Source organism: Molossus molossus, unplaced genomic scaffold, assembly GCF_014108415.1.
Source record: "Molossus molossus isolate mMolMol1 unplaced genomic scaffold, mMolMol1.p scaffold_m16_p_16, whole genome shotgun sequence".
NCBI classification, from domain to species: Eukaryota; Metazoa; Chordata; class Mammalia; order Chiroptera; family Molossidae; genus Molossus; species Molossus molossus.
This window is the reverse complement of record NW_023425351.1, coordinates 51,953,751-51,977,523: the sequence shown is the minus strand read 5'-3', so window position 1 is coordinate 51,977,523 and position 23,773 is coordinate 51,953,751. Positions and strand designations below refer to the sequence as shown.

At 39.0% G+C, this 23,773-nt stretch overlaps 1 protein-coding gene across 1 annotated transcript in view; it reads left to right on the top strand.

Moving 5' to 3' along the window:
* Positions 1 to 23,773, top strand: part of SYBU (syntabulin) — a 73,356-nt gene that overhangs the window by 4,381 nt on the left and 45,202 nt on the right. Inside the window, exon 3 of the mRNA XM_036263915.1 lies at positions 22,979 to 23,176. Coding sequence (XP_036119808.1) covers positions 22,979 to 23,176 — 198 coding nt within the window. The remainder of the gene's footprint in view (positions 1 to 22,978; positions 23,177 to 23,773) is intronic.

The following is a 23,773-nucleotide window of genomic DNA, read 5'->3' as shown; positions in this document are numbered from 1 at the left end:
ATCACATTCACTGGCGTGAAAGGGGACATGCAGAGGTAGGGGGATTCTTACTATCCGGAGGTGAAATGATAGAGGAAGATGCAATTTGATTTGAAAATTACATTTGAAGAACTGCAAAGTAGAGACTCTTTTCCCCAAATTTGTATGAAAGGCATTTCATTAATTGTAAACAGCATCATATATGCTAAGATATTCAGTTATTAAAAGAAGGATAATGTAGTAAGTTTACACAAAGTTAAATTTACTTAATATAAACCATTATCTTTGATTTTGAGAGGCTGGCTTTTCTATCATTTGTATTACAACCAAAAAATTATGATAATGGATGTGTTCTCCACCCCACCCTCATATTTTTCTTTTAATTTTACTGATCTGTGAAATTGAAAAACCGGAAACTCTTTTCAAAGTAACCTGTCCACTTTTACTTTTCTCTATTCCTTCCCACATGCTATTCTCTTCCCCCTTTCCTTCCCACGGGAACCTTGACAAGGAACATTTAATGACTTGATATTCCATATGCTAATTTGTATGTTGTATCTATCTCATTTGAGAAAGGAGTTGTGTGTGACCTTTTGCAATTCATTTGGGGTGTGTCCCCAAAGAGCTCTTCTTTTAATGGTTTCTTGTAAGCGCGCGTGCGCACGTGTGTGTGTGTGAGTGTGAGTGTGTGTGTGTGTTTGCAATGTACTCCAACATCATTCTCCTATTAAAAGTCTATTCCTGCCCTGGCCGGTTTGGCTCAGGGGTTGGAGCGTCGGTCTGCGGTCCAGAGAGACCTGGGTTCGGTTCCCGCTAAGGGCACGTACCTCGGTTGCAGTTTGTCCCCAGCCCTGGTCGGTCGTGTGGGTGGCAGCCACTCGATGTGTTCCTTTCACATCGATGTTTCTCTCTTTCTCTCTGTTCCTCTCTCTCCCTCCCACTCTACCTGAACAAAAGATGAGAAAATGTCCTCGGGTGAGGGTAAAAAAAAAAAAAAAAAGTCTATTCCTTCCTGTTGGTATTCAACTTAGTCACTGGGACCTTAGTTGGGTACAATTAAGTTGATATTGTACATATTGGAGGCCAGGTCCTATTTTGTGTGCATAACAAATAAAACGTATATTTTCAGTAAATATTAACTAACACTTTCTTAAAGAAAAGAATACATAAGGAAGTACAGTTAATAGTAACAAAACACCTGCTTTCATGTCCCATCCTTTACTTTCAATCAGTTTTTTTAATCAACATTTTGGCATAAAGTTGCCCTACCTTTTCTCCCTCAAACCCCCTGCTTGTGTTTTTTGTTTTAACATGCCCACGAAAAGTGATTAAACCCATATTTATGATTTGTGTGCTGGGCGTGGCCCACTGCAGCTAGGCCTCTCTTCCTTTTTTTGTTAGTTAATTATGTTGGTCATTGTACTAGGACTCTGGCCACTGTTAGGAAAGCTGGTGACCTGGGTGAGAAGTCAGACACATACATCAGTCACCTGGCAAGGCTAGCAGCATGCTGGGCATTCCTCTTTGCTTAGTTGAGGCAATAATTGCCCCTTAAAACTGGGAGGCAGATGGATTGCTGGGTTTTAAGCTAGTTCTCCTTGGGGTGCCTTGTAAACATGGCAGGTGGAACAAATTATGCGTATAGAACACTGGTTGTTTTATGAGAGACCAATGATTTCTCTGAGCTATTTCCATGTTTCTAATCTGCACACACAGATACATAGAAAAGTTTGTGACTTAACCCATTAAAAACTATGTACCTGGTCAATACACTAAAAGGTCAGAATCCAAGGCTCTTTACTGTCTAGTCCTGAGTAAGGTTTGCAGAAAGTGGTTTGGTTTTTACAGTGGCTGTGAAGAAATCCTTAAATGCCCATAACCTAGAGGTAATCATTGTTGCTGTTTGTGAGAAGAACAATTAAGGCAAATTACAACCTAACTAGCACTCTGCCACGGCATGACAACGCCTCCAAAGATTCGCCAGGCCTTGCCAAGCAGAAATATTTCTGTTATGCTTTTGTCCAGTAGAGGAAACTTGGCATCTGGATAGAGTAAGCCTTTGAACATAATGAACAGAATTGAGATGAACTGCTTAAAGTAAAGTGAGCTGCAGTACCAAATTACAGCATAATTGAATGGCTGCCAACCCGCTGTGAAGAAAAAAACCAAGACCCTAAGACTGCAGTATCATTTTAATGAGGATAAGACTCAGGCACAGTTGCACAGTATATATTTCAGGTGCTTAGCTACCTCATTCACAGAAATCTGTAAATAAAACAGGTTACAGAGGCACTATTTCTGTGAGGATGTGGTAACTGCAATTAGAAGACAAGAGCAACATTTTTTTGACATTTAATAATAATAATAAAAAAATACTTAGCAGCAGGGACTGTGAAAGTAATCATGATGGAATTGGACTATACCTGAGAGCAAATTTTAGCACTCAATGTGAAAATCTTCTATGTTCTAAAATATTCATCTTTATGACAATATTTCTCAATTTCAGAGTACGGTGTTTGCTTTAGAATGCTCAGGAACATGTGTTTAAAATGTGGACGCCTCGGCCCCACCCTATGATCTCAGAACGGGAGAGCCCAGGAATCTGTATTTGACAGGTTTTCCAGATGACTCTGAAGTCAGCTGAAGTCAACTTTACTGCTTTGTGGTCTGTGTGTGTTTGTGATTTTGTATGAGAAAGGCAAGGGGTATGTGCAAAGTGGCATCATGAGAGGGATGAGGGACAAGACAGTGGAGGTGGTGGCCAACCAGTCTGTTTAAACCCATGGCATGGACAAGGGAAATGCCTGCACAGCCCTGGGAAATTATAGCATCTCACTGTTTATTTACAATTCCTATGCCATTAGTTTTAGCAATAACATTACTTATATCTACATGATGGATTTCATTTGTGTCTAAATGGTAGAAAAGTAAGGCAGAGGAGAAAGCATCTTCTTCCTTTATTTTCCTATATAATTCTCTTTCTCTGGATTTACTATTTCAAGCCATGGCTTCATTTTTGTTTTTTCTTTGATATTAGGATGATTAGAGGTATAGCGAAAGTGGATGTGCTGGGTACACTATATAGTGTGTGCCTTAAATAGTCAGTGGGTACACTGAAAGACATCCCCCCCCCCAAAAAAAAGGGAAATTGTAGCCTGGGAAGAGCAAGACATTCCACATTTTGTCAACTTCCACAAACATGTATTATGCAACAGCCATTTACTTAATCTCTGCCAAGGATCAGGAATTATGCTAAGGCTACAAAGATGAGTAACACACAGGGATTGGAAAAATCTATCATTTTACTGCCCTAACCCTGGCACTAAAATAAATGGAGAGCAAACCTTGGATGTGATTCCCACATGACTGCCTTTGCTCACCTGTTTTGTTTCCCTGTCCCTTTTACCCACACCCACTCCGCCCTTGTAATTTGAGTTTGTTGCTCTATTATCACATCAGCCTCTCACATTTCATAAGCCCAAGGATTCAAAGAAGTGACATTAATTAGTAGGGCGGATAAGCATGAGCCTTGGCATCAGTGGACCTGAGTTAAAAGCATGAAATGAGATTAGCAAGGCAGGCTAAGAACTTGATCCGTGAGATCAAGGGTTCGTACAGAAACTAGAGGAGAAATGCAGACTGAGGCTGCCTGGACAGGTGACAGTTAGGGGGACTCTGGAACTGGATGGTATTCAGAATACCTTCTAAAGGTATTCGGAATTTTTAAAACTCAGCTTTTTAAAAAGTAAGTTTTTATTGATTTTTAGAGAGAGGGGAAGAGAGAGGGAGAGAGAGAGAAACATTGATGAGAAACATTAATTGGCCACCTCCTACACACCCTCCACTAGGGATCAAGCCAGCAACCTGGACACGTTCCCTGACCAGCGACCTCTTGGTGCATGGGACGATGCTCAACTAACTGAGCCACAGTGGCTGGGCCAAACTCAGCTTTTTTTTTTTGGTATGTGCCCCTAGCAGGAACCAAACCCAAGACCCTCTAGTCTGCAGGCCAACGCTCCAACCACTGAGCCAAACTGGCCAGGGCAAAAACTCCGCTTTTTAACCAACTCTGTAGGCAAAGTAACAAACAAATAGTGGGATGTGGCTCGTGGACTGCCATTGTGCAATTCATAAAGGTCTCTTTTTTTTGTTTTTATTGACTTTTTAGAGAGAAAGGAAGGGAGAGAGAGATTCAAACATCGAGGTGAGAGAGGAACATCCAGCCTCTGCCTCCCACATGCCCCCAACTGGGAATTGAGCCTGCAACCTGGGTATGTGCCCTGACAAGAATCAAACTAGGACCTCTCAGTCCATGGGATGATGCTCAATCCACACACACCAGCCAGGCAATTCATAAAGGTTTTGCCAAACCAATGAAGGGTTCTCAACAGAGAAGAGTTATGACCAGATTTATAATTTAGAATAATGTTTTTGGTTACGTGTTGGACAGTGGATGGGAGGGGCAGGAACTGGTGCTGGGAGCCTGCCTGGTTTGAAGGCCAAGTGGCAGTCTAAGTGAAGACTGATAAAATGCAGGTATGAGGATTAGAGGCCAAAGCAGATGGGTCTTTGTCACCAGGTGCAAGTGGAAGGGAAAAGGACTGTGCCCAGGTTCCACTGGATGAGCACAAATGGAGCAGCCAGGACTCGGGAGGAGGACATCGAGTCCCGTTGATGAGCTGAGATTGGGCTTTGTTGCATTTGAGATAAATGTAAAGGTCTGGAGTGAAGAGAGGTCAGAGATGTTGGTGGCTGAAGTTAAGGAAGTTGCTATTACCCGAGGAGAGTACATGGAGGAAGAAGATTGGAGAACCAAGGCTGGAACTCTGAGATGAAGCAAAAGTAGGCAGGATACAGAAACCAAGGCACCTGAGAACCAGCACTCAGAGAGGAAGGAGAAGAACCGGGAGTGACGGTGTCTCCGCCCTAAACAAAGACTTTCAACAAGGATGTAGCTGGTAGATCCATAGGTCATAGCAGGATTAGGAGGTGTGTGCTGGAAAGTACTCAGGGAGAAGACCACTGGGTTATCAGAGATCTTAGGCAAAAACAGTCCCAGAAACTTGTGGGGATAGAATCCAACTGCATCAGGCTGAGATGTGAAGGGGAGATGACAAATAGAATGTAGACAGCTTTTTATAAAAAACCTAAGTGGGACTGGAAAGAGAAATAGAATAAAAACAAGTGTTGCATGTATAGTGAAGATAGACTGTTTATGGAATCACAGATATTTTGATAAGGTTTTTAGGCCGAGGGGAAATACATAATAAAGAAAGAGAGAAAGAGATGTTGAAAATAGTAGAGAAATGATAACTTTGTATTGAGACTTGGGTAGACCCAAAAAGACATTTAAGAAAGAAAAGAAAGGCCAGATGTGAATACAGTTGACCCTTGAACAACACAGGGGTTAGGGGCACCGACTCCAGTGCAGTCGAAAATCGGGTGTAACTTGACTTCCCCAAAACTCAGGTGTAATCATCCCTCAGTGTCCATAGGAGATTGATTTCAACACCCCCTCAGACACCAAAATTTGTGGATGATAAAGTCCCTTACATAAAATGGTACAGAGCAATGCATACTGCCGGCCCTCCACATGTGTGCATTCCCAAGCGTCCATCCATTTTTTATCCGAAATTGATGGAATCTGTGGATGGGAAAACCAGGGATAATGGAGGGCTGTGTATATATTTATTGGGGAAAAAAAGACACATAAAAGTGGACCCAAGTAGTTTACACCTGTGTTATTCAAAGGTCACCTATGTAGGTAAACGTATTTATAGATTATGGTAGGTAGCTGAAGGATATGTTTCAAAGTCTGGGTCAGGTGCCCCTTCTTTATGTTTCCTCTATCATACCATGTAAACTGGGTAAAAAATTTTATATTCGATTCCCTGGCTCCCTCGTAGACTGACTGTAAGCCCAATAAAGGCAGGAGTAATGTGTGGTTACCTGCACCATGGCTGACACGTAGCAGCTACTTAAGTATTTGTTGGATTTGGTAGAAGGCATAGTTATGAGAACAGGATAAGTGATATATTTTCATTCATTAGATGAAATCTGTTGAGAGTAGAACACTATCTTAATAGTTGGAGAAATAAAACAACTGGAACCATACCCAGTACTCAGTTCAATAGATCCATTAGATGAAGGACACATTCCTGTCCTGAGAAGTTTGTGTCAAGCAACATCATAGTGATAACATCATCATCGTCGTCTCCATCACAGAACCATGCGCCCAGGGCTGTGGGTGCTAGAAGAGAGCTCTCTTGCTGACAAAACCAGGAAATGCTCCACTGAAGAGCTGGCACTGGACAGCATGGGAAAAGCCTGAAGCCCAGTTTGAAGTGATGAAGGAGTTTCACACAAAGCCACATACCCACTTTCCCAGGACCCCCCCGGGACACGAGCCACCACCCCACCTGGCCCTGCAGGTGCTTTTTCCTCTGAGGAAGTGCCAGTCTCCTCCCACTGACCCAGGGGAGACGCGGGCATCTCAGGTGTGCAAGACTGCTGAGTGGTGCCTGTGTTGTTAATTGGCTTTGCTGGCTCCTGGGCCCAGAACTACCCCAGACCTCCCCTGCTGCTCAGCTTGGCTGTCTCCTGCTTTGGAGACACACTCCAGCCCCTCCCCTGCCAGCAGAGAGACTCCGAACCAGCTGCTTCTCCCAGCGCTGGACAGCCATGGTCAGGTCCAGGTGCCCGCTGCCCGGGCACCTACTATCTGGCTCCAGAAGGCAGCCAGTCATTTCAGGTGACTGCTCTCTCTTTTGAGGAAACCCACACCGAGCTTCCCAATGACACCAGTGCTCATGAGGTGGGCTCACTGAGCACTCATCCCCCTCAGATGAGTTTCCCGGGGTCCCTCTTTCCTGGCTGGCTCAGTCATTCTCTCTGCTTTGGTGTGAGTGGCGGTGCAGATAGAAACCCACCTACCCCTCAGAATTCTCCAGACCCTGTGGGTCCTAACCTGCCCTCCTATGGATCCTGAGGTATTTCTGAGAACTGTATGTTCTTTAATGCTTGTTATTATATTTTTTTTTTTTATTTAAAAGTAATAGAAATGTGCAAACACATAGGTCAGAGTGGTGACTGTCATATATATAGGATTTATTTTGGTTTGCTTTTTGCAAAAGTGAGATGGTGCTATATTATGTTTTTTTATTTTGTTTTGTTTTGGTTTTTATCCTCACCAGAGGATATTTTTTCTATTTATCATCAGGTAGAGGGGAGGGAGAGAGAGAAAGGGAGAGAGAGAGAGAGAGCAACATCGATGCCAGAGAGACACATCGACTGGTTGCCTCCCGCAGGACCCAACCAGGGCTGGGGACAAACTACAACTTGAGGTACATGCCCTTGACCAGAATCGAACCCGTGACTCTTTGGTCTATGGGCCGAAGCTCTAACATTGAGCCAAACCGGCCAGGGTGAGAGGGCGCTGTATTAATTTGTGGTTCTTTCCATTTTTTTGTTAAGTAGGTATTTATTGAACACCCTTTGTGGGTGAGGGACCAGTCCTAGGAGGTGACGAGCGGTGAATGGTACTGACAGGACTCCTTTCCAGGACTGTGTGTTCCAGGCAGCCAGTCCCTGTACTGTCATCGTGTGCTGGGACAATGCATTTTCCACCCTGCAGAAGGACATCATTTACTCAGCCATTCTGGGGATGGACATTTCACCTGCACAGCTAACTTCCAAAATTCAGAATTTTATATCATGAATGTCACTGGATTTACACTATTTCTAAATAGTCTAAAGTTCTTTTTTTTTTTCTCTCTCTCTCTTTTCTTTCTTTGTTCCTGTCTTGAAAACAAAGTAAATACCATGATACTCATATGTTCTCTAAAAGAATTTTTCTCCATATAGAAAAAACCCAAATATAGCGATTACACAGATGATTACAAAGAACATTGTTTTTTCCTCTGTGCTTTTTTTTTTTTTTTTTTTTCATTTTTACCCCCAATGGCCATCACTTCAGATGGGAGTGGGAATATTTACCTTGCTGTACAGAGCTAACTGCAACTCGGGCATCCTTAGAGTGGTTTGGTGTTTCCTTGGAAGGTTTTCAGGAGAATAAGAGATAGCTTCTTGGTCTGTCTTCATCTCTGTTTTTGGCCTGTCTTCATCTCTGTCTTTTGTGTCCTTCCTAGCTTTCCAGTTCTCCCTGCCTCTCCCTCTCCCTCTCTGCCATCTTCTCCTGCCAAGGAACCAAAAACAAAAACAAAAAAAACCCCTGAGATTTTGAAAAGGCATGGCTTGGAAATTGCAAATGAACTTATATTGCCAAAGAGAGGAAAAGTCAGAAGTATTAATAACATGCTGATTCTGGAGATATCATAGCCTCTGAAAGAAAGAACAAGAGAAATAAAGCTTGTACCTCCGCCTCCACCCTTGCCAGGCTCACCTGTCTCTGGCGATGATAGAGCCACTCTGTTTTCCAGTTTCAGCATCAGCAACTCCCTCCCCCAATTGGGTAGATTCCTTACTCATACTACATTACATATTTAGACCCAGATCTTTTTCCTCAAGATTTTTTCCTCCAGTTCAATTCAAACAATCTGACTGATGCTTGGTAGAACACCAAGGAGAGACCCTTGTCTCAAAGACAGCATGAGTTCTAGGAAGAAATGGAAACCTACCCCTTCGTCTCACTTCACGTCCTCGGTTGCTGTGGAGGACTGCACCAGAGAGACTTTTATGGGAGCACTCAAGGCTCCAAAATAGCTCAGAAATCCCAGGAATGTTTATATGTGAAATGATTATTTTGTCTCCAAGAAACCAGGAGATGTTCATTAAATAATTACTTCACTCTCCACTGTAGTTTTATAGATGTAGGTCGCATGTCTTAGAAGAGATGCTGTGTTTAATTACGATCAACACACATGTGCTCATTTACATCAGCGCACACATCTGCTCACGTATATGCATCGTTCAAAAAAAAGCTCCTTTTGATCCCTCATAAGCTTCCAACTGTCATCTTATTTCTCTGCTCCTCTTCACAGCAAAAGTTCTCCAAAATCCTTTCTCCACAATTTGCCCTTGTTAAGCATGTGAGTGACCCCATTGGCAAATCTAACATTCTCTTGTCTGCATTCATTTTCCCTCAACTTCTCAGTAGCAAACACAATTGAACAAGCCCCTCTCTTGGGAAAGAGTTTCCTCTTTGGCTCCCCTAATCTCATCCCCCTGAGTGTTTCTTCTGCCTCTCAAGTCACTCCTAAGTCACCTTTGTTGGCTTTATCTCCACCTCCTTGTCCCCACAATTTATGGTCACAGTCCTCAGCCCTCTTCTCTTCCTGCTCTTTCCAAGGGCTTCACATCTGTAAATCTCTCTCCTGTAGGACAGTGATGCTCCCCGACCTCTCCCTTGAGCTTCAGGCTTACATATCTAACTACCTATTTGATATCTCCAAAGTTAGGGATAATTTGCACATCAGGTTTCACATATCAAAAACATAAGTCTTGATTTCATCCCCTACACACTCATAAACCCATTTTTCTCCAACTCGGAAATGAACACCATGGTCCTTGTTGTTTAAGGAAGGAACCTGGAAGACATTCTTTACCCCTTCCTGTGTTTCATTATCATAAATACCTTCAATTATTTTTTCAAAATCTATCTCAAATCCATCTACTTTTCTCAGTTTTCAGCACCACCTCCCTGTTCAAACCATCGTCACCTCACATTTCTACCATGGCAATGGCCTCCTCATGGGTTTATTTGCTTCTGCGCTTTCATTCCCAAGGGGACCACACAGCATAGTGGTTAAGGAGGAGGCTCTAGAGTTGGCCTGTTTGATTCACATCCTGGCTCTACCACTTCCCGACTGTGACCTCGGCAGGAGGCTTGAACACTGTGCTAGTATTACACACTCTCTGCACAACACGATATTTGTGCTGATCTCAAGGGGATGTTAGATTAAGTTAATTAAAATTTGTGTTAAATGTTTAGAACATGCCTGGTACTTAGTAGACACTCAGTAAATATTAGCTAGATATATTATTACAATACAGTCTGTTCTCCATAAGCCAAATTGTTGTCATCTCCTGCTTAATGCATGCTAGGACTTCTACTGCACTTCAGATACACTTAGGATTCCTCCCACAAGCCTGCAGATACACAGTCTTCTACCTCTCTCAACTTCATCATCAATCCTTTCCGCCCCATCAGCCTTTCTGGGCTCTTTTCTGTTTCTTCAATGCACCAAATTCCTTTTTTTAAAAAAAATTTATTTTTAATTGTTTTAAATTTTTTTTACAGATATTTCTCCTTTTTCCTTCATTGACATGTTCCTCACAATCCCGCCCCCACCCAACATTGTTGTCAGTGTCCATGGTTACGCATACAGGCATATAAGTTCTGTGGTTTATCTCTCCACCCTCCCACCCCGTCCCCTCTTCTGAGGTTTGTAGTCTGAACCCTACATCTATGTCTCTGGGTCTATTTTGTTCATCAGCTTGTTTTGTTCATTATATTCCACAAATAAGTGAGATCATGTGATATTTGTCTTTCTCTGATTGGCTTGTTTAGCTTAGCATAATACTGCCCAGGTCCCTCCATGTCGTCTCAAAGGATAAGCTCTTTCTTTCTTACAGCTGCATAGTATCCCATTGTGTAAATGTACCACAGCTTTTTTATCCATTCATCTACTGATGGACACTTGAGCTGTTTCCAGATCTTAACAACTGTAAATAATGCTGCTGTGAACATAGGGCTGCATATATTCTTTCTGATTGGTGTTTCAGGCTTCTTAGGATATATTCCTAGAAGTGGGATCACTGGGTCAAATGGCAGTTCAGTTTTTAATTTTTGAGGAAACACCATATTGTTTTCCATAGTGGTTGCACCAGTCTGCATTCCCACCAGCAGTGTACCAGAGTCCTCTTTTCTCCACACCCTCACCAACCCTTGTTTTTTGATGATTTGTTGATGGTGGCCATTCTGACAGGTGTGAGGTGATACCTCATAGTTGTTTTAATTTGCATCTATCTCTCTGATGATTAGTGACATTGAGCATTTTTTCATATGTCTCTTGGCCATTTGTATGTCCTGTTTGGAGAGGTGTCTATTTAAATCCTCTGCCCATTTTTTAATTGGGTTCTTTGTCTTTCTTTTGTTGAGTTGTATGAGTACTCTATATCTTTTGGAAATTAACCCCTTATCTGATATGTCATTGACAATTATGCTCTCCCATATAGTGGGTTCCCTTTCCATTTTAGTGGTTGTTTCTTTTGCTGTGCAGAAGCTTTTTAGTCTGATGTAGTCCCATGTGTTCAGTTTCTCCTTTGTTTCTGTTGCCTTAGGGGATGTATCAGTGAAAATTCTGCTGCGTGTGATGTCTGAAATTTTGTTGCCTACATTTTCTTCTAGGATTTTATGGGTTCACGAGTCACATATAAGTTTTTTATCTACTTTGAGTTTATTCTTGTGTGTGGTGTAAGTTGATGGTCTAGTTTCATTTTTTTGCATGTAGCTGTTCAATTTTCTCAACATCATTTATTGAAGAGTCAGTCTTTATTCCACTGTATGCTCTTACCACCTTTGTCAAATATTAATTGAGCATAATGCCTTGGGTCAGTTTTCAGGTTCTCTGTTCTGTTCCATTGATCTATCTGCCTGTTCTTGTGCTAGTACCAGGCTGTTTTGATTACAATGGCTTTGTAGTATAACCTGATATTCAATATTGTGATCCCTCCTACTTTGTTCTTCTTTGTTCTTCAAGATTTCTATGGCTATTCAGGGTCTTTTTTGGTTCTATATAAACTTTTGGAGTATTTGTTCTAGTTCTGTGAAATATGTCATTGGAATTTTGATGGGGATTGCATTAAATCTGTAGATGGATTTGGATAGTATGGATATTTTAATGATGTTAATTCTTCCAATCCATGAACAAGATATGTGCTTCCACTTTTTTATATCTTCCTCTATTTCTTTTTTCAATGACCTGTAATTTTCTGTGACTAAGTCCTTTACTTCTTTGGTTAAGTTTATTCCTAGGTATCTTAATTTTTTTGCCGCAATGGTAAATGGGATTATATTTTTAGTTTCTCTTTCTGTGAGTTCATTGTTGGTGTATCAGAATGCTGTTGATTTCTTGATGTTAATTTTGTAACCAGCTACTTTGCCAAATTCATTTATTAAATTTAGTATATTTTTGATGGAATCTTTTCTATGTACAGTATCATGTCATCTGCAAATAATGACGGTTTAACTTCCTCCATTCCAATTTGGATTTCTTTTATTTTTTCTTCATGTCTGATTGTTGTGGCTAAGACTTCCAGTACTATGTTAAATAAGAGTGGCAAAAATGGGCATCCCAGTCTTGTTCCTCTTCTTAAGGGGAATGCTTTTAGTTTTTGCCCATTGAGTATGATGCTGGCTGTAGGTTTTTCACATATGGCCTTTATTATGTCAAGATATGATTCCTTTATTCCCACATTGCTGAGCGTTTTTCTCAGAAATGAGTGCTGGATTTTGTTGAATGATTTTTCAGTATCTATTGATATGATCATATGGTTTTTATCTTTCATTTTGTTTATGTGGTGTATCACATTTATTGATTTGAGAATAGTATACTGTCCTTGCAACCCTAGGATGAATCCCACTTAGTCATGATGAATAATTTTTTAAATGTATTGCTGGATCTGATTTGCCGATATTTTGTTAAGGATTTTGGCATCTGTGTTCATCAGGGATATTGGCCTGTAGTTTTCTTTCTTTGTAGTGTCTTTATCTGGTTTTGGAATTCTAATTATGCTGGCCTCATAAAGTGAGTTTGGGATCTTCTTGGGGTTTTTGGAATAGTTTGAGGAGAATGGGTGTTAGATCTTCTTTGAATGTTTGGTAAAACTCCCTCGTGAAGCTATCAGGGCCTGGGCTTTTGTTTGCAGGGAGTTTCTTGATTACATCTTCAATTTCCTTAGTTGTTATTGGTCTGTTCAAGTTTTCTATCTCTCCAGGTTCAGTTTTGGGAGGTTGTATGTTTCTAGAAGTTTCTCCATTTCACCTGGATTGTCCAATTTGTTGGCGTATAATTGTTCATAGTATGTTTTAATGATTCTTTGTATTTCTGTGGTGTCATTTGTTATTTCTCTTTTATTTCTGATTTTGTTTATTTGGGTCCTCTCTTTTTGTTTCTTGGTGAGTCTGGCTAAGGGTCAATCAATCTTGTTCATCTTTTCAAAGAGTCAGCTCTTTGTTTCATTGTGATGTTTTTGTTTTTTTAGTTTCTCTGTTGTTCATTTCTGCTCTGACCTTTACTGTTTCTTTCCTTCTACTTGCTCTGGGTTTTTCTTTTTGTTTACTTTCTAGTTCTTTAAGTTGTAGGGTTAGAAAGTCAATTAGGAATTTTTCTTGTTTCTTGATGTACGCCTGTAGTGCTATGAATTTTCCTCTCAGGACTGCTTTCACTCAGTCCCAGAGATTTTGTAATGCACCAAATTCCTTGTTCTCACTGCCTGGAGTTCTTTCCCCTGCCTTTTCCATGACTGGTTTCTTCTCATGTTTTGGTATTAGCTCAAATGACTCCCACAGGGCCTTCCTTGACAACCAATCTAGTGAAGTACCTTCCTACCTCCCGCCTCGTTAGTCTTTATAATATCACCCATTTTATTTCATTAACAGTACATCACAATAAAAATATCTTCTCTGTGTACTCTTTTACTTGTTTATTAACTGTCTTTCTTCACCCTTGGAATGTGAACTCCTTGAGAACAAGGATCTTAGAATCCTGATCATCATTACATCCCTAATACCTAGAAGACTACCTGGCACACAATAGGAAATCAGTAATTATTTGTGGAAAGGATGGATGGATGGATGGATGGATGGATGAGATTCTTATACTTCAATATTGGCAGTTAGGTAGTGTTACATTGTAAAGCAAAATTAGTGGAGAGCCTTGTAGATTTATGAATTCGTATTTCAAAAAGATGATAAAATTAAATGAAGGACTAGAAGTTCAAATCTTGCTGTTGGAAACCTACAATGCATACTTATTTGAATGACAAACATTATATGGTTACTGTGTTGAAGCAAGAATATTGGAAAACTGGAAACATCTAGAAAGAGTTTCTTGCCTCAGATTTTTGTGGTCTGCTTATTATGGGATGGCTCCTTTTAACAGCTTCCTTGTCTGTTTTTAATTTGAGCATTCCCAGAATTGCTGCTATTTCCTCTTGCATAGAAACTTGCATAGAAAACTTTTGAAAACAGCTAGCTTGTGGTAGTTAGAAAAACAAAGACTTTATAAAGTTTAGACAAACCTGAGTTTGAATCTTGGGTCAATTACTTAGTAGATGTGTGACTGAAATTCTTAACCTGCCTCAGTTTTCCCACCTACAAAGTAAGATATTATTAAATTATATGATAAAAAGTAGTGTTTGTGTCACATGATAACTATTTAATAAATATTACTTTTCTCACCTTACATATATTCAGAGCATTTGAATACTTTTCTTACCACTTTCTAGTGCATTTGAATGGTTTATGGTATTTCACAGGGTTCAGATTAATATGAGTGTAAGTGGTGGCATTTTATCTGTCTTCATCAGATCATCTTTAAAAATGTCAGCATCTAGAGCAGTAAGAATAATATCACTTACAGCTGTGTCTGGCACATAGTAGATATTAAGTAATTATTTGAACAGATGAGTAAGTAGTCTGTAAACACTTCTGTCATTCATGAGAATCAACTAAATTTCCATATAGTTTTAAATAATGTTTCCTTAAAAAAGTAATGATTTTTTCCTCCAAATATGCAACTGAACATTGAATAGTATCAAATCATAACTGAATGTTTTAAGACATTATGGCACAAAACTGCATTTTCCTCCGCCTGATGTTATTTTTAGGTATGCCTTCTGGAGTTGTTTAGTTCACTAGTGAGCTCCGAGATCTAAATTCAAAGACAGAACCAAAAGTTTTAGAGACGTTTCTTGGATTTTGAAGAAATATTTTATTTGTAATCTTTAGAGCCTAGTGTTTTATTTTTATATGTGATTGGTGCAAGGAGAGTGAGTAGGGACTTCATCATAGTTGCCGTCACCTGTGTTCCATGGCCTGCTTGTTCGGCCCCCTAGTTAAATACTAGGAAATTATATATCATATACACACTTTGGACAATCCTGATATTTTAAAATGTATATTAAAAAATATATAGATATGTATATTTACTTTACAAAAATATTCATTGCTATTGAATTTCATCAGAAAAGCATTTCACAGTAATATGGAAAGGAAAAATTTCCTAAAAATTAAAGAAAAACAATGTTACCATCTAACCTCATACTGCATTTTAAAATGAATTCCAAAAAGACTTAATTTAAATGAAAAATTAAAGCTATAAAATATGGAATAAATAATAGGTAAATATTTAGTTGATGTTGGAGTAAGGAAAAACAGTGTAAGCATTAAAGCATTAGAACAAATCACAGAGAAACATGGAGAGATTTGACAACTAGAAATTTTAAAAAAATGTTTGAAAGTCAAAAACATTATGAAGTTAAAAGTAAACAACAAACTGAATGAGAAAGAGTTAAGGCCTTTCATATACAAAGATTTCTTACAGGTTAGTAAGAAATCCTTAACACTTTAATAGAAAAATTGTCAAAGGACATGAAGAATTAATAGAATAAGTAAAAAGGCCAATAAACATATGAAAGACAGTAAGCCTCATTAATAACTCAATACATGCAAACTAAAACATCAAAAATATATTTTCCATTATTAACTTGGAAAAATGCAAGCAAAATCATATTCAGTACTGGCAAGAATTTAATAAATTGGATGCTCTCATACTATAATATAGGAATGTAAGTTATCGCAAACTTCTTAGAAGACTTAGTAATCCCACTAATTTTATAGAGAAATTCTTTGCGATAATAAAAATTTGACCAAATATTTAAATGTTATTCAAGCAATTTTAATTTTTTTAAATCCTCACCTGAGGATTTATTTTCAAATAAAGTAGGAGGGAGAGCGAAAGAGAGAGAAACATCAACGTGAGAGGGACACATCAATTGTATGCCTCCTGCACGACCCCGACCAGGGCCAGGGACAAACCACAACCTAGGTACGTGCCCTTGACCAGAACTGAACCCATGATTCTGGTCTGAAGGCCGATACTCTAACCACTGAGCCAAACTGGCCAGGGCTATTCAAGCAATGTTAATAATAATGAGAAAGTTAGAAACAACCTAAAATATCCCACAAGAAGAAATTGATTTTTTTAAATGCTATGTTTGTATCTGTTTTAAAGTTACTCATTTAATGTTTTTGAGAAATTAAATAAAATATTTTCAAACTTTGTAAAACATACTTGAAAGCAAGGAGAATACTTCAGTGAACCTCAATATGCTGCTTATTCACTTACCCAGACTGAGCAGTAGTAAGGTATTATCATATTTGCTACATCTGTCCCCTTTTTCTTTCTTTTTTACTTTGCTGAAGCATTTCAAAGCAAACCTCCAGACATCATGTCATCTTATGTCTACCTACATACCTCAACATGCATTTCTTTTCAAAAATGGACACTTTCTTACATAATCACAGTGCCATTTTCACTACAAATGCAATGAATGATAATTCCTTGGTATGATAAAGAACATTGAAATGGCCCCAATTGTCTCAAAAGTGTCTGTTTGCTTCCTCATGGTATCATTTAACCCAGAGGCCAACAGACTTTCTGTAAAGGACCAGATAGTACATATTTTCGCCTTTGCTGGCCAGATGATCTCTGTCACAGATGTTCAGCTCTGCCACTGTAAGCTGGAAAGCCACAGTAAACATGTAAAAGATTGGGCATGTCTGTGTTCCAGTAATATTCTATTTACAAACGCAGGCAGCTAACTAGAGTCAGTTTGCAGTGAACTAGGATCGGCCTCCAGGCCACAGTTTGCCAGGCCCTGGTTTAACTCGTGGTTCTCCATATATTGTGTAAGGTGGACATTAGCTTTAAAAGGATAATTTTTCTGTGGCAAGAAGACTTCATGGGGAATGCTGTGTGCTTCGTCTCGCACCCATCAGCGGGCACATGATGGTTGTTGTCCTACTCTACTATTGGTGATGCAAAGAATAGTTAGTGGGTACTCGTTCCTTTACTGTATCTACTGTATCGATTATGTCTGTTGCCCAGATAAATTAATTAGAAATAATTACAAAATATCCCTGGTCGAGTGGCTCATTTGGTTGGAGCATCATCCCGTATACCAAAAGGTTGTGGGTTTCATTCCTGATCAGGGCATATATGGGAGCAACTGGTTGATTTCTCTTCTCTCTGTCTCTTTCAAAAATCAATAATAAAAACATATATTTGGGTGATGATTAAAATAATAATAACAATAATAATTACAAAATAGTAACTTTTTACTTCCGTTATTTCATATTTCATTAACCAGTATGTTGCTGTAAGGGAGAACTTGACAACATTAATATACCGAAATACAGTTTGCATAGGAACAGCTTTTATAACCAGAATACATGTTAATTCTTCTTTCCTAATTTTAATTGTCATATTTCAATATAAAGAATTGATCCCTGGGTTCCCATGATTTCCAGTGGGTTGGGATTCTTGTGAATTAAAGAGCTATTTTAAGTTTTGCTTTTTGTACGACTATAAACTCATAGATTTTTTAAAATATTCAATGGTTATCAGTCATTTGTATTTATTATTATTCTTTAAGCTCAAATCTTTCCATCGTTGGCCAACTGGGGCCCCTTTGTGTTGCCTCTTGTTAGTCTTTAACAGCTTTTTTTCTAGCCTAACAAATTCTAGGGAGAAATTGTCAGTAACAGAGTAATGAAAATGTCTGTGATATATGTTGAAATTTTAACAAAACAAGAAGCAAGCAACCAGGTCAACTATATGTAATATTTAAGAAAAGATCAATAAGAAATATACCAAATTGTTAAATATTTATTCTTCATAGTACAGATAAAGGAAAATACTATCTTGTTATTTTTTCTTTAGCATTTTGTACTTTTCTGTACTACAGATGTTCCACAATAAGAATTATTACTTTTATAATAAAAATATTAAGTTAAAATTTTAACAACCCCAACAAATTTTTTTAATTTACCAGTGAGTTCTTTTATTGCATTTAAAATACGATTGAGCCCTGGCCGGTTTGGCTCAGCGGTTAGAGCATCGGCCTGTGGTCCCCAGAGACCCTGGTTCGGTTCCCGCTAAGGGCATGTACCTCAGTTGCAGTTTGTCCCTGGCCCTGGTTGGGTTGTGCGGGTGGCAACTACTCGATGTGTCCCTTTCACGTCGATGTTTCTCTCTCTCTCTCTCTCCCTCCCACTCTATCTGAACAAAATATCAAAAAATGTCCTCGGGTGAGGATAAAAAAATAAATAAATAAAATACGATTGAAGCCCTGGCTGGTTTTGCCCAGTGGTTAGAGCGTTGGCCTGCGGTCCAGAGAGACCCAGGTTCAGTTCCCGCTAAGGGCACGTACCTCGGTTGCAGTTTGTCCCTGGCCCTGGTTGGTCGTGTGGGTGGCAGCCACTCGATGTGTCCCTTTAATGTTGATCTTTCTCTCTCTCTCTCTCTCTCTCTGTCCCTCCCACTCTATCTGAACAAAAAATGGAAAAAATGTCCTTGGGTGAGGATAAGAAAGAAATATAAATAAATAAATAAATAAATAAATAAATAAATAAATAAATAAATATTGAAATTATTACTTTTTTAAGAATATGCTTTGTTGACTTTTTTAGAAAGAGAGGAAGGGAGAGGATAGAATTATTGATGTGAGAGAGAAACATCAATCAGCTGTCTCCTACATGCACCCTACTGGGGATCGAGCCCACAAGACAGGTATGTGCCCTGACTGGGAGTCGAACCAGGACCTCTCGGTCTGTGGGATGACTCTCAATCCACTGAACCACACCAGCCGGGCAAGATTGAAATTATTTTAAAATATACTTATACACAGCTTTTTCAGAACTTTAAGTGGAATAATTATACACTTTTTAATTATCTCATATGTTCCAAGAGCTGTAATGTCTGCAATGAGGAAAAATAGATAAACAATTTTTTAACAACCTCTAGGTTACAAAGTTAAAATAGATGCCAGTTTCTCCCATCTTTCTTTATAGACCTTAATTTTCTTTTCCCTAACAACAATTTGGAAACTGGTTGGTAGGTATAGTTCTTACAACACTTTAGTTAGGCCTGAACTTCTAGGGGTTCCTGGATCTGGGAATATTCTTTCTACTATTCCCAATCCTGCGTGTTGACAGGTTCAAAGTAAATAAACAAGGACAACAACAACAAAATAACTTATTCCTTAATGTAAATCAAGGAGGGCATGTAAATTTGTCTTCTTCACCATAGATAGTGGTCACTTTGATGAAGGTCACTTTTACCTGAGTTTCACTAGTGACCATCCTGGGCTGTTGTAGGTGGGATTTTAACTTGTTGACCCTATGAAGAAAGCATCTTATACTCTCACATGGATAACACACTGTGTAAAGCATGGAACATTGTTCTGGTGTGTGTGTGTGTATGTATGTTTAATGGAGTTATACATCCCATGAATAACAAAGAAAGAACTGTAAAAACTCCACTGTGTAAGAGCTGGTGTGTGACTGTGTGTGCATGTGTGTGCTTCTATGTGTTTTAAAAGAAAATCTTCCTCTCCAGTGCAGACAGTCTTCTACACCCTCCTCTTGAAGTCTTTGGAGCAAAGCTTCCCTTGTGCCAAAAGCAGACTATAATGTTCTGACTTTTCTCTGGCATTCTTCTGGAAATCTGGAACACACCACACTTTAGGGGTAGATCCTTCAGGATGTCTGCCATTTCCTGCCCAGAAGCAGTTTCCTCATGGTGTTCTGGTAGAAATATTTTCCATGGATAATTTTTATATTAATATAACTAATAAAAGCTATAATGATAACTATTATGTTTATAAATCTATAGATTCTACAGGACAAATTCAGGGGTCAAGGGAGCAGCAGGAAATGGAAGGCAAACTCAAAGGGTTTAACTGAAACAATTTTAATAAATCAATCTTTTCAATATGTGCTTGATCCACATGTAGTTTGGCACAGAGTAAGATTAGACATCAACAGCCAAAGAACTTCAACTTGTCTTCACTATTCTTGGAATAAATGTGAATGGAGAATATTTTACAAAGAATTTTGGAAAGAAGAATTATCTTTATCTGGACAAGTGATCTGCTTCCAACTGTGGCTATAAAGTTAAAAAGAAGGAGGAGGGGGAGGAAGGGGGATTGGAGAGAGTGGAGAAGGGACCTTAAACATGAATTGTTAAAAAAAATAACTACTTCATCAATGTCACACAGAGGAAAATACCTCAGGTTCCATAGGTGACGAGATGGCTCTCTGGTATGTGAAGTTCTGTTGCCTTTGCTCTGGTCTTACTTTGCATAACTTGAAGTGTGCTTTCTGTAGCAGGAAAATTAATGGCCCCACCCTTTCCAAAGCTAGATTCCTTTGTTAAGTGTTGGTCCCACTAGGCAAAACAGGCAAATGTCCCAGCTTCTCCGATAACTCACACATTTTCGTGGATGTGGATTTGCCTTAATAGGCTTGCCAGTTTATAGGAAATATCACTTGCATCATAAGTGATATTGACCCAACTTCTTTTGGTTTATTTATAAGCTCCATCAGTATGGGGACTGAGTATAATGCCAGTGGGCTAGCCAGTGCCAAGGCTGGATACATATTTGTTTAACCAATGGAAGACCATGTCTTGTATTCCTATTGTTTCTCCTTCAACTGAAGTACAATATTAGACAGGTAAGAGATGTTTTTGTAGTGACTCAAATGATGTATGAGGTATCAAAAGTTAACAGTTTATTTTGGTATTCATCTTCTCAATGCCTGTCCCTAGAGATGCTAGCTGTACACATTAGTGACAGGTGAGGAACACACTCTAGGTGAAAAATTGCTAATGCCTTCCTTAAACTGTTACCAATCTAAATAATTTCAGTTCCCAATTTTTAACAAGACCCCAGCACTTAATCCTTAACATTACTGGTGCTGAAGACATGGTGTGTACATATCCTTTCCTATTTAATTCTGGTAAAATGATAATAGAACCAAACAGAATACATTTGCTTTCTGTTTATTTAAAGCATCATTTTGATAGTGTTTCTCAATACCGGAAAGTGCTTAATAGTGTCACTTTGAGTCTAAGCGTTTTCAAGAAAAAATTACTTTTTAGGGTAGAGAATCTGAAGCACGGATTTTTGTTTATTTGGGCCAGCTCTCTTTCAGAGGAAGTATTTTATGGAACTGACCCATCAGGAAATTATTCTAAAGGCAATAGGTAATTTTGAAGGATTGGACCTCGTTCTTTTGGATTTACCTGCGTTGCGATAGGAATCAGGAAGGAGAGACTCTCCAGAGGCAATGTGCAGACCTGTTGAGCCTTGTCAAATTGCTGGCATTTGAGTAATTAGCAGCTTTGCACCTTTAGAGAGGAGCTCAGATTTCTTTGAGGTGAAGCATGAAACCTGCAAATGTAAGAGAAAGACAGGGATAATACGTGATGAAATAGCTGAGCTGTAGCAGCCGAGAGGGGTTCTCATCACGCTGTAGTTCAGGGCCAGTTCCTTCAGGACGCCGGGAAGAACACAGCACAAGAAGAGAGCAGCAGAAGCAGTGGGCATGGACACTGCACCGGGCACCATCCACTTCCAGAAACGGGCTATGAGGTCCTGTGCCCAAAAGTCAAAACAAGGTATTAGGAGAAAGAAATCATGTTACCAGTGCCAAGTTCACTTATTCCAGGAACTGGGATAGTTCATCATAAAAATGGAAATAAAGGCCAAAAATGAAGCAATGGCAGTTCTTTTTTAGATGGATTCTAAATTCAGGCAATTGGTATATTTTATTCAGGCCTAGTTCTATTTCTGTCTTTAGCCAGGCTGTGGAGTTTTAGAATAGCCTTTTATAGATGGCAAATTATTTTTAGTTCCTTTAATATTAATAAAAATATAATAGCTCTAAAAGTGATTTGTACTAAATGTCTATTCGTTTTGTTTGTTTGTCTAACTAGTTACTAAGATAACCTAGGCATCAAAATTTTTTGTATAACAAAGATCTATTTAGTAATTTCCACTATTGATTTAGTTTGAGTGGACATACTTTTAAGTAATATTGATTTGCATTAAATTCCCATACTGCTCTCCTCATCAAATTATAAATGAATTAACCAACCATCATAAATATTTAATAAATATGGGAAGTGCTTATAGAAGTCAGTAGAAAAACTTTCCTGTTTGCTGAATAAGCGTCTACCCAGGTTACTTCCCATCGTGTATATTAATTTATAATAATGACTGTGATAATAATCTGTAACTTGAAAGTTAAGCGAACATTTCTAATTTGAGTATCATTTTTATCTTACGTGTTTACCCCAACCAGCAAGATATCTAGTTGATATATTTCTGGTTGAGTGTGTATAATAAAACAAGACCACTTCTCTCTGCTTCCTTGAACACCTAACGCCAACTCTCTTATCTGTTATTCTGTTCACCAAATGGTGGGCCCAGCAAGTGATCAAAAACTGGGTGTGGTCAGTAATAGTCAAGTAACTTCTTTTCCTAACACAGACAGCTCTGAAGAGTTCCCATTAGTGGTCCAATCCGGGTTGCTGGGGTGAACTTTTTATTACTAGCTCCATCAAAAATTCACGGATAGTTCCAACCCCAATGTAGACCACCTAATGTGTTAAAAGAGAGAACTTGAGGTTTTGACAACGTGAATGTTACAGAAATGTTTGTGATCCAAAAAGCTTATAAGCTGTTGTCTTAAAATATATATTTTTTTGATCGTTGATATTTTCTCTGTTAAAATGATTGGCCAAAATATGGAAAATAAAATGAGAGTTATTCACAGGTGTCAACCTGGGGCTTGATGAGTGGGGTGTGGGGTGCGTGTGTGTGGGAGCACGTGCGTGACTCGCTGCACGCTCCTCTTGGCCACCACTGATTTTCTCCTCCTCACTAAACACTGGTTCCTGTCTTTCAGATGACACAGGCTGTCCTAGTAGCCAGTCAGTGTCTCCTGTGAAGACGCCCTCGGATGCTGGGAACAGTCCCGTTGGCTTTCGCCCTGGAAGTGATGAAGACTTTTCCAGAAAGAAATGCACAGTTGGAATGGTTGGTGAGGGAAGCACCCAGTCAGCTCGATATAAGAAGGAACCCAAGTCAGGCCTTGTAAAGCCAGGTAAATGCACTTTACATTCATGTTGTTATCAGCATGGTATGACTGGAGAGATTGCACATTTGAAATGAAGCACCTGTATATCAAGACAAGGAACACAAATGCTGTACCCAGTACCCAGAATATCTGATTTTGAAAAAGGATATGGGGCAAAGAGCAGAATGTTTTCCGTACTGCTTTTTAAAAAATGAGTAAGTATAGGGACATGTGTGCATTATAAAGACATAGAAGATGGAGCAATATTGAAGAAATGTAAACTGGATGATCTTACAGACATTTAAACTATATAATAAATTCAGCATAAATTAAGAAGGTACTTGGTACCATCTAAAGTGCCCACAAATTATGAAAAGAACAGGTTACCTTGATGCATATCTTTAGGGCTGGGCATTCTAGCTGACCTAGTTATTTTAATTGCTTTTAAAGATTGAAATATGACTGTGATGTTATATATGTATATACACATAGATGTTCAAGAATTACAAAATATAAAAACTATGAGACGAAATAGAGATCATTATTGTATTGGATGAAATGCCATGAACATTAGAAAAGGTCAATTCTCAGAATTTGCAATATGTAAATAAATATTTTATGTCG